The sequence below is a fragment of the Triturus cristatus genome, chromosome 6 (genome assembly GCF_964204655.1).
Source record: "Triturus cristatus chromosome 6, aTriCri1.1, whole genome shotgun sequence".
NCBI classification, from domain to species: Eukaryota; Metazoa; Chordata; class Amphibia; order Caudata; family Salamandridae; genus Triturus; species Triturus cristatus.
The window spans coordinates 105,228,353-105,240,360 of record NC_140589.1 but is presented as its reverse complement, the minus strand read 5'-3'; the positions used below and the strand labels follow the sequence as shown (position 1 = coordinate 105,240,360).

Genomic DNA, 12,008 nt, shown 5'->3' with positions numbered 1-12,008 from the left:
ACATAAGCCTAGTGTGGATGCACCATCCCCCCTCAGTCTCGTGTGGGGGGATGATGTCGCTGTAGCATTGCAAGTGGAATCCAAGACCGTGTTAAAGTCAACCCAGACAACTGTCAGGCCCTGGGGAAGGGAGGATATTAAGTCTGTGGTAACCCTGAGGGTGGGTTCGAGGGCCGCTGGAGGCAAAGTTGAGAGTAACGCCTCCTGGGCTCCCTGAGAGAGCCAAGATGCAGCTGTGAGGATCCCTGATTTCTCAAAGTTGTGAAGGGGAGGGAGCGGCGCAGGAGAACTGCCACACCCCGAGAGCCTCGCGAGACACCTGAGTGACAAACCCTATTGTACCCCCGACGAGCAAGGAAGGGACAGTGTTTTCCCATGAGATACATTTATTATAGTAAGAGGACCTCCGGGGTGGGTCTTTGTGAGTATTTTAGTACCGCTGTTTGTTTCACCTTATCTAGGAGCTCATTGTCATTTCAGGAGAGTTCCCACAGGGGTTCTCCATCATAGTGGGGTGTAGCCATGCCGATTGGGTGTAAGTAAGTGGGGCGTCTACGTGAATTACCCATTAGAATCGAATTTTAGGGCTTGGGCTTTACTGTCAGCGCCTCGCCCTGTTGTGAGGATGGCACGCGTGCACACTAAGCGTGTCATGCCAAGTGCGGCAACTGAGAAGAACTACAACAACAACAGGAACAACGGTTTCTACCCCCCCAACCAATCCCCGCCCTATATCTCTTTCGAGGAAGCATCTGTCACTCAGTTAAAGAGAACTCAAAACAAAATTAAACTACGAAGATAGATTCAGAAGCAGAGTGGTGGACCCTTCCATTTGACAGCATTTAACATGCCTCCGGAGACAGGAGCAGTGAAGATGCTGGAATCTTAGTTAAATCGTTGGGCTCCGAGAGTGGTCAGTGTCACCTGATCCCGTTGCTGGAGGTGCGAGAGATCTCCTGCCAGATAGCTCAATTTCGGTGCCGGGCCCCGCGGGAGATCCGATGACCCCATACGCTTGGGTATTTCATTTAAGTTCTTCGCAGTGTTGGTGGGCGAGGCGGAGAGAACCTAATGGGCATTACGTCCCTTATGGGAGCAGGTGCGTTGTCTGTAAGGTCCAGTGTCTTTAGCCATTTCAGGCCATGTCAGGGAGGCAGATGGAGAAGCGGTCACCCTTGGATCGAGTGGACGCTCCTTGGTCAACCAGGTCCATGCCGCCTCTGGGGTATCGAAGAAGTGTGTTTTGTTTTGGAAGACCACTCTGAGACGAATACCCACCACATGGAGGTTGTTTCGGCTGAGCGATTTACGTCGACTTCCACTTGCTTGTGAAGGTCAATCATGTGGGACAGCAGCTGTGTGAACTGCTCCTTCAAGTGTACTACATCGTCTTCCATCGTGGATAAACGAGATTTGGCTTCTGTCATACGGGCAGTGACATTGCGGAAGTCCTGTCGTATAAGGACCATGTCCACAGGCACCTCCCCTATTTTAATTTCCAAAGAATCTTTTGAAGATCTTATAGCTTGTAGAATCATGACGAGATCTTCTTCCGGGAGGGGGGGTGTTGGTCGAAGCGGCCTCTCTGGCTCTAGTTCCGCCTGTAGTGTATTGTTTCTTCAGGTTTGGGATGGGACGGTTTTGCTCTTCTGTCTTTCCCCATGATGGGATTATATTATTTGGTTCCTTACAAGGGTTAGCTGCAGCCCAAACTTGGGTTACCAAAGCTGTCTCACTCTTTGTCTCCCTCTTGCAGCCACGTCACCACTCTTTACTTCAGATCGCGGTAGGAGCATCGAGGAGCCCCGCAGGCATTGGCACACTCCCGGCTTGCCGGAGTGGGGCCCGCTCCAGCCCCATACTTGGTGGATTCATATAGCCCTTGAGGTCGGGTATCCTCTATATGTCGAGTGCCAGGGTACTTGCTATGGTTCGGGTATGCCACATTCAAGAGTGGGAGGCCGAAGGGGGTGCAGTTGTCTGAGAGCCTTGGTTCAAGTGTCACAGTCAGGTGTCGGCAGGGGAGTATGATCGTAGTTCAGGAGGTCCCTACTTCACTTCCTCAGACTCTCCAGGGTCTTGTCACCATGACCAGACATGAGGCTGATTCCATGCGCTGGGTAAAGCATGGGCTGTTGCCAACTTGGGCTCTGATGGAGGCAAACTGCGTTCACTTGAGAGGCCGCGGTTAGGCAACCAGGGTCTGCCGGTATGCTTGACCAGTCAGTCAGGCTCTCTGGTGGTTTCTCTTCGCCCACAGCTGTCCCCGCTGCTCCTAGGCAAGATCTTGGCGGGCCTTCCCATCTCAGTTTTCAGACACACCCAGGGGAACAGGGCCTTCAACTGGTTCTCCTCCTTTCCCCGATATGTCTGCTGAGGCTTCCTTGGGTGTCAGCGGTGTCATTGATCTGCCGGCCGATTGCTGGCCCTCCCACATGTGCGGCCCTGGGCGTTGAAGCGATCCAGAGTGAGTTGGTGCTAGACCACGGATTCTGGTCTGGCTGGACACAGCTTCGGTTCGGAAATCGTCTCTGGCCGGAGGTACGGGCATGGTGTTATAGCAGAGGAGGCCCCAGGGGTTGAGAGGACCTCCGGTTCGTCACAGAGGCTCCCAAGTCTCAGAACGGTCTCTTTTCTACCTGTGGGTTTGTGCCCCTGCTCTGCCAGCAAGTACTACGAACTTAACAAAACTATCCAGCCACATTTGGAATTCTAAAGCAGGTCTGGACTGGAGGACCGTGTCATCCACTTACAGCAATGTAGGAATATAGTACCCACTCCAGCCCGCAACCATAGGAAACCCAACTCGCCTAGTATAACCCACCGAAAGAGGTTGCTAGGTCACTGACATCTAGGTCCCCTACTAGGGCTAACATTCCCAACCTACCACCTGAAACTGCTCCCTATGTTGTAATTCTAGCAGGAGTCCCCGAACTGGCCAATAACGCAGTTGAGTCACCCACAACCCTAAGGAACAGGGTTGTACACTGGCTCAACAAAAACAGACCATTACCGCCGCACATTAGTTCCAAAATTCTTATGGTAAGAAGGGTCCCATGGGTAGGCCATCTAGCCAAGAACATAAGGGGGGACTGTATTTTAATTAATTTTAATGACACTAAAACTGTTGAGCATATCTACCATTGGAGACACACCACCTCAGGATCATGCATCACAGCTCTCCCCTTAACCTATTTTTACCCCCCTGGGCATTTTACGGAACCATGGATGGTTGTACATAGGAAAGGGAGGGGTCTCCCAATGGGGAGTTGGTCCACACCCCCATTACCCCTAGATATTATCCCCATGGGAAATCGCTACAGCAGCCTAGAGGCTGTTGATTGACTAGAGGGTAGTAAACTTATTTCAGCCATTCCTCCGCCTTCCTCAGGTTGTCGTTCACTAGAGTCTATTACATCTTCCGACTACCCGGGCCCGGATCCATTCACCTCACCAACTATACCTAAGAGGTCCACTACTAATCCTGACCCCCTCCAAACCCACCCTCCAAGTGCTTCTACTCTCAGGGTGATCACTCCTAGTCTTTTTAAGATTGTCTCCTGGAATGTAGCTGGTTTACGTAATAAGCTAGATCTCCCTCACTGGAATGAATTCATAGAGGAACATGACATATGTATTTTCCAGGAAACTTGGAGTGTCGAACCACTGTACAAGCCGAGGTTTTGTTGTTTCTTTATATCAGCCATCGCATCAGGCCGTGGCCGCCCCTCTGGCGGTCTTATGGTCTGGATTAGGGCAGATCTTAATCTGAAGGTCACCATCGATAGCTGCTCCTCGCCAGACATAATGAGACTTATTATCAAAGGTAATCAGAGCTGTTCCGCTTGGGAACTCTTCAATGTTTATTCTCGTGGTACCCAAGGGGGTGCCAAGTCCTCCACCATCACAGCCCTCTCAGAAATACTTTCCACATGCCCTCCCAACTCCTACCTTCTTGTCGCTGGTGATTTTAATTGCTCTTTTGAACCGCTCGCCACAGAAGATATATTGGGCATACAAGATGAGGACACCAGATGGAGCATTCCTTTACTTTCTCTCAACCCCGTAAAAAGATGGTCCCCGGCCGTAATACAAATGAACGCCCTAGCATTAGAATTTGGCTTAAGAGCTGCCAATGGGCGTACACCCTCCGATCTAGCGGGCGCTAATACTTTCAATAGGGTTGGCAGCCAAAGTAGAATTGATTACATCCTGATCGACAGGAGGGGATGGAAATTTGTCGTTGACATGATTGTAACACCATCAATCAACAGCGACCATAACCCCCTGTCCCTCAGTATGCGGGAGATTTGGCATAGACAAGATATAACCTCTCACTCTGGAATGCAAATGATGACCAAGATGCTCCAGCCCTCTAATTGTGACAGATTCCTTAAATGGTCTAAAATTGCCCTCTGCGATATAAAACTTGTCACGCTGGAGAATATCCTTATTGACTATACCTCTAGGCTTTCTTTAGTATCTAAGGACATCCCTAGTCATACCAAAGTCTACGAGGAAACTATGCACTCAATTGGCACTCTGTTCCTTGACCATAGGAAAAAATCTAACCCCAGAGTTAAGCCAGAAAATGAGTGGTTCAACAAAGACTGTAGACTAAAGAAAAACAGCCTAATTTCTGCAATTAAATCCAGCAACCCTGGCGAGGTCAGGCAAGCGAGGTTGCTTTACAGGCAAGCACTTACCTCTGCTAAGAAAGACTGGGAGGAACAGCGTTGGGTTTCACTAAAACTAGCGAGCCACGCAAAAAATCGCGAGCTATTTTGGTCTATCTTGAGAAGATCTACTAACCACGCCCAGGCCCAAATCCCTAACCACATCACGGACAGGGATTGGTTCGACCATTTTAGGAACCTGTATGCGGGGATGGAGGTTGAGGAGGATCCTTCCACCTGCCTAAGGTCCATAGCTGAACTTCCTGACCCCATTCCATTTCCAAGGATTGAGGAGAAAGAGGTTCAAATTGCCATTGATAAGATTGTTTCCGCCAAGGCTCCAGGACCAGATGGCATCCCGGGAGACCTTTTCAAAGCTAACACCGAGGGCTGGGCTACGTATTTTACAATCTTTACTAATAGCTTATTGAATGGATCATCGGTGCCAGAGTCTTGGAAAGGTGCAGAAGTAATCCCCATCTTTAAGAAGGGCTCCAGGGGAGACCCGGCGAATTATCGCCCAATTAGCCTTATAAACTCTGGCCAGAAATTGGTCGGTAGGGTCCTCCTGGAGAGGATACATTCCTGGGTGGATGAAAAAGGGATCTTGACAAAGTTCCAGGCAGGCTTTAGGGCCTGCACCAGTACAATAGACCAAGCATTTAGGCTAATGCTTCTCTATTGGAAGACGGTAACCATCGGCAAGGGCGCTCTATATCTCGCGTTCATTGACCTTAAGACCGCCTTCGACTTGGTCCCTCGTGATCGCTTGTGGTTGATTCTGGAGGAGCTGGGAATTCCCTCCTACATTTTGAAACTTCTCATCCGGATGCACGAAGATAACTTCGCTCATATCAGATGGGGGACCCAGGGTCAAAAAACCAACAAAATACCAGTGAACAGAGGGGTTCGCCAAGGCTGTGTCCTGGCACCAACACTTTTCACATTGTTTGTGAATGGCGTGGTCTCCTTTCTGCTTGAAGTTGATGCGGATGTCCCCGCATTGGCGGGTGACAAAGTCCCCGCCCTTCTTTTTGCGGACGACACACTTTTAATTTCAAAAACACCGTCAGGACTACAGAAGCTTTTACAGCGCTTCTCTTTGTTCTGCGAGCAGAGAGGTCTTGTTATTAACACTGCCAAAACCAAACTCCTCTATTTTAATCCCTCTAGATCCTCCGGCTCCACCCTGACCCTAGAGGGGAAACCATTGGAGCGTGTCAGGGACTTTGATTACTTGGGAATCAGAATCTCTGACAGGCTCAAATGGCAGCCCCACATAGACAAAATGGCCCTTAACCACAAACGGGTAACTGGAGCCCTGGGAAAGGAATTCCGTGCCTCTATCTCTAAACCCATTGCCCCAGTATTAAACATCTATGCCGCAAAGGCGGTGGGTAGTGCTCTTTATGGCGCGGAACTATGGGGCTTCAGTTGTGTAGACTCCCTTGTGACCAATGAAAACAAGTTCTTTAGAGAACTTGTATCTCTCCCTAGGGGTACCCCAACCAAACCACTCCTGAGCGGCTTCGGTAGGCGCTCAATTAGCGACCTAGCCACCCTTCGCCCTCTGTTATACTGGGCGCGGTTGTGGCGCACCCCTGAGCTTTCCAACTATGCCGATGGGCTCAGGGATTATGAACATGCAAGGAGCACATAAAATTGAGTGGCTTACAAATATTAAAAAACTTTTGGTCGCAATTGGCCTCACCTCTGACCGGCCCTTGGGGGCACCAATATCAAAGGAGGAAGCCAAACGAGCTTTCTGGGCATGGGTGGATGCCTCGGAACAAAGAGATCCTAACATTGGAAGGTTGACAGAGGCTTTTTACCAGCATAAATCTACTCCTCTTTTAGAACCTTACCTTGACTTTATTACCAAGCCTAAGGATAGATCTCTTTTTATTCAGTTTAGATTCGGGACCCTTCCATTACGTGATCGTACCAGCAAGTGGAAACCCCCCCATAAGACTCTTCCAGATTGTCCATTCTGCACTGGCGCTATCGAAAATATCTCCCATTTTTTCTTCGCCTGCCCAGCCTATTCATTACCTAGAATGAAATGGCTTAGGCCTGTTTGTTTACTCCTAGGAACAAGGGATTATATTGACGCCCTGAGAATTCTTAAAACTTCTACTAACACTACTATAGTTTGCGGGGTGGCTAAATTCCTAGGTTGGGCATGGCTGATGAGACAGAGATTTATTAGTTCCAGCTAAATCCTTTTATCTTTCTTAACTCCCACAGCTGCAAAATTTAATACATTTTTAGATATTTATTGTACATTACCCAACTGGGTTTTCTTACGACATGTTTTAAAAATGTATATGTAATTGTTTTTATGTATTCTGTGCTTTTATGATATTACATGTCGAAATAAAGCTTTGATTGATTGATTGAATATAGTACCCCTTCACCCTGGGAAAGTCAACACTACCCTGCAATAAGACGGATTCTAGCTTGTTAATATATAGGGTGAATAAAAAGGGGCTAAAATACACTCATGTCTACCTCCTTTACATGTGGCTAAGATTAATTGCAAGAACCAGTGTGTTCAGTCATATCATAATCATGCCATTTTTATTTCATCCCATCTCGTTAATAATATTAGTGCTGGTAAGTTTAAAGGGCTGGCACACTTAGCCTTTGCATGGGCTAGTGCAGTTAGCTTTTACATGACTTCAACTTGTAATATGAAAACAGTGAAAAGAATGAGGCACAACCTTGTAATGGGCCACATGGAACCAAAGGATTCTCCTCCATCATTCTGACATTTATCTGTAATTAGCTATGTATCACATTTTTAGTGATGTAGAGCTGCGTATTATGTGCATAGGTCTGACTCCGTCAACTTCGTTTAGTGACAGACTTCAATAAAAGAAACGTACAACGTAGTGCATCTATAATCAAAAATGGTTTGTTTTTATTGACTACTTTTTTTAACTTATCTTTTGTTGTATCCTTTCTCAGCTCCTGCCTCAGATCCAGACTTGGCCTTAGAAGTACGCAATGCCACGTTCTCCTGGTCTCTGCCAAAGGAAGCCAATATTGGCCTGGTTGAGCCGAAGGAAGAGCAAAAGGGCGCATTGGAGATAGTCATCCATCATCTGGCAGTTAAAGAGGTAGGGCAGTTTCTTCCTCTAGGAATTTGATGTGACTGAAGGAAAGATAGGTGTTAGAACCTGAGGTAAAGCCACAAAATTCACATCCATTTCATCTCCCACAGATCAACAGAAGAGTTAAATTAAGGACTTACATTTATATATTTTTATATCATTTTTAAAATACATGCATCCGGAATCCAAATCCTCTAAATGTGGAAGAATTATGTAAAAAAACATGCTGGTTACTTGATTCAAACACGGTTTTAATTTACATATCTTAGGGTTTTGATAAAAAGCAGGGTGGCCTCAACAACTTTATTGATCCACAAATACAATTGATGTAAAAATAATGAGAATGCAATTTCCTATTCTTGGATTGATGGGGTGACGAATACCTTTGAAGTTTTCCATGTATATTGCAACTTTATTTTTAGGAGATACTAGGTTGTTGAGGCTGGATAGTGCTTCTGGACTCTCAGCAGGGTTACTGTTGAACTGAAACCTTAGAACCACGGTCCATAGGAACTTTATATTTACCATCATCTCAAAGCTGACTGGACGCCGGAGACGTTTACTAGTCTTCGGGTTTTGATGAATTGTTATTAAATAGCAGTTTACCGTACAGTTGCTCAAGATGAATCTTTACCAAATTTACAATACCGGAGGAGAGAATAGATCTCTACCATATGTATTATGCTAGTGGCTAGAGTGCTGGCTGCAGGTTTCTGAAGCTCATGGTCTACTCTCGCCTGGAAGTAGGATTCATCTAATTTCCTGAAATCTTCATGCATTAAAATAAGGAGGTTGAAGTCAGTTATAGTAGAGATGGGTAATGAATGAAACTTATTAAGGAAAGGGGATGCACTCTTCTTTTGTTTTATATCAGTGATTATTCTGTCTGGAAAGTTCTGTAGAAGCTGCAGAGTGTTAAGCATCCTTAGCTGCACTCTTGATTAAAGACAACTCCAATATTCCAATTTAGGATCCCTGTTATGTCCTTTTTTGGGGATGGGGATGTTTATGACCTGCTTGTAAAGGGGTCTTGTTTGTTTTATGACATAATCCACTTGAGGAGTAAAGGATATGTTCTCTAAATGTTGCCTAAATTCTTGGCTTTATCTCTGCTGGCTGTCGATCCTGTGGAAGGCAAACTCTTGAATGAGGGAGATTAACCTTTGGTTTGCCACTAAAGTAAATTACTTTGATCTTTGAACCATTAACATCTACTTTTGCTTTCATTCATGCGCAAATTTGTCTCAGGTACACTGAGATACTTACCATCTGTACATCATAATCAGCAAGGTGTCTTAGTGAACAAGCAATAATCTGAAAGTCACATGTTTTCATCTATGCAAATCCAGCTTAACTTTCCATCCTTTTGAGGTACTATAAATTGCATAGGGTTGAATTGGATTTTATTTGCAGTGCTTAGAAACTGCAGACATATGATATAAAGCACTATATGAAACACAAGCTTTTACTTATAAATCTGTGACCTTGTAAGATCCGGCTGGTAGTGATTTAGAATAAGCGTTTAGTTGTCATTTTGTGATCGCTCTGTTGATCCTCTTGTAGTAGACATCTGTGTCCATTTCTCCTTATTTGTAGCATTCTGAAATGAATGATTCTGTCCATGTGATTGCTGGATCCGGGATTCCCTTAATCTGGTTAAATCTCACGAAGAGGGTTGTGTGATTCATTGTGTCAAATGCTGCACTCACATCTAGCAGGATAGGAATGGCGACATTCTCGTCCCTGCATTAAAGTTAGCTATCTTGGATGTGGGTACTGTGTTATTGCTTGGTTGTGTTCGATATATTGATAAAATTGTTCTGTGATGAATTTTCCGGGATGTTTGGCAGAGCTTGTCAGTATGATATTGTCCCGTATTTAGAAAGCTTCATCTGATGCTCCTTTTGTCCTTTGAGCAGGGAGAGATCCTATCTATTTTGTAAAATTCTGCAATGCAATCTAAGGCAAGTCAGCAATTGATGATAACCTGTGCATTCAGGAAACCTTATAAGTTTGAGAAGGGCTCATTGGCCTCAGTCATCCGGTGGAGCCGAGTTTTTAGGGGCACTACACATTTCACCGGTTATTTCTATGACAAAAGCTGTATCTGGGGGGCAGGGGTAGAGATATTTACAGCTGATTGTCTGCTACTGGAATCAAGTTTCTGATGTTCCGAATTTTGTTAAGAAATTAGCAATGGATGCGATCACACAATGCCTGTGAAGGGTTGTTAGAAGGAAGAAATGTATTTTTTTAGTGACTTCAAAATGTTTAAGAGTTATTTTGTTTGGTTTCCACGTTCTGCAATTTTAAATGTATAATCTAGCAAAGTTGCATATTAGCATCAAATGTGACTGGAAAATTCGAATGTGGGTAATGGCAATTAAAAAACAATTGTACAATTTCAGCAGATAGCTCTTTTGGTAAATACTGGCCTCAACATATTTTTGATGAGTGATTCAGATAAGGGGAGCCTCTCTTTCATGCCCTGTACTTGTCAAGATTCCCTATCATTTTTTCCTGTTCATTTTTTTCCCTTCAGGGTTCACTAGTAGGGGTTGTTGGAAAAGTCGGCTGTGGGAAAAGTTCTCTGCTAGCAGCAATCACTGGGGAACTGAACAGGTAACATTTTTATGGTTTAAATCTTTTATTAATTTTCCAAGATAAATAGAGAAAAAAGGAAACCAGACCCCAGCTCCTAGATACAATGTATGACAGACACAAGTGTCGCGACTAGTAGCATTACCCAGGTAAAAGGCATGGAGCGAGTCTACAAGAAAGGTAACATTTTTAAATGAGTTGAGTCAGTCAGTTATTCTTTAATGTGCAGTGAACATCCTTTTAAAGGCTATACTGATGATGTTCTCCATGGAACAACTAGTCCACATCAATATCAAGCAAAAGCGGACTCAGCCCTTGAAAGGTTCAAGAAAAGTAAGGCCACCACCCACCTTTTAGAATTAGCTCCACCAACTAGGTTGCCAACAAAATGCAGGAGAATTAACCTACTTATTTCTTTTGGGATATTGTAGAGTGCTTTAGTTGTAACCTTAACATTCATTAAAACAGTTGTCTATCGTTTAACATTATGTATGATTTAAGAGGAGTAAACGGTGGAATGAAATACCACCCTGAAGTTTATGGCAGTCTTGCATGGCTGGAGCTCAGTACCGACGGTAAAAGAGGATAGACTGATGTCTGGGACCCTACTAGGAAAAATATAACTAATAAAAACGACTTGCCTATTTAACAAAATGTGAGTCTACGTGATGTTAATATTTCCCAACATCGTAAAAACTCCCTTGAAGGATTAGAGACTTAGCAGGCCTTCTGAGAATTTGCCACCACAGAGAACGCACAGTGTCATGCCTTTTACATGTTGCAGTTCCCATGGCAGTCTTCCTTAGGAGAAGCCTTTCGGCTGCACTGGGGCCCAGGACTCCTGTACACCTCTTTTGCGCTAACCTTTCCTTGTTTAAGTGCTCAAGAAAATCAAGAGAGACCAGCCCAAAGTCATGTTAGTGGCTGGCCGAGGAGAGTGTAGCATCTGGAAATTCTGGCCATGAGCACATGTCCTCTGATCTGCCTGCCCTTTCGGGATAATCTCCTGTTCCTGTTGCAGCAGCAAGTCATGCTCCTGAACCTGCACAACCTACATCTCAATGCTTGACGATTGAGAAGGGACGGTTGATGACATTCGGCCTTCCTTCTGCAGCGGTTGGCATTATTCTAGCAGTCGGGCATCCTACAAGAAAGTCTGTCTATGTAGGATCCTGAGAGAAATTTATTGAGTAGTGTTCTTCTCGTGACAACAAACCCTTACAAGCTTATTTATCTCATAATATGTAATTTTGTTAATCATTTGCCAAGCAAGGCCTTGCTTTGGCCACAATTATAGGTTACTTATTGCCCCTCCAGCCTTTTTACATTTACTGGATCAGCCATCCCTCTTCAGATCACCTGTTGTGATGCGTTTTGTAAAGAGGTTGACCCAGATGTTACCACCTACTCGTTTTATATTGCCACAGTGGGATTTAAATCTTGGCTTTTCCTCCCTGGTGTTCTTGTCTTTTGAGCCTATGCACAGTTCACCTTCATGTGTTTTTGCGCTTAAAACGGTGCTCCTCATCGCTATAACATCTGCCAGGCATGTTAGTGAACTTCAAAACTCATCTTCTGTTCCACCATTTGGATCTTTTTTCCAGACAAATAAGTC

General features: G+C 45.1%; 1 protein-coding gene across 2 annotated transcripts in view; it reads left to right on the top strand.

The window, feature by feature from the left end:
• Positions 1 to 12,008, top strand: part of LOC146816450 (ATP-binding cassette sub-family C member 10-like) — a 351,699-nt gene that overhangs the window by 105,285 nt on the left and 234,406 nt on the right. For both annotated transcript variants that reach the window (XM_085610292.1, XM_085610293.1), the window contains exons 6-7: positions 7,647 to 7,798; positions 10,335 to 10,414. In XM_085610292.1, the coding sequence (XP_085466418.1) occupies positions 7,647 to 7,798; positions 10,335 to 10,414 (232 nt within the window). The remainder of the gene's footprint in view (positions 1 to 7,646; positions 7,799 to 10,334; positions 10,415 to 12,008) is intronic.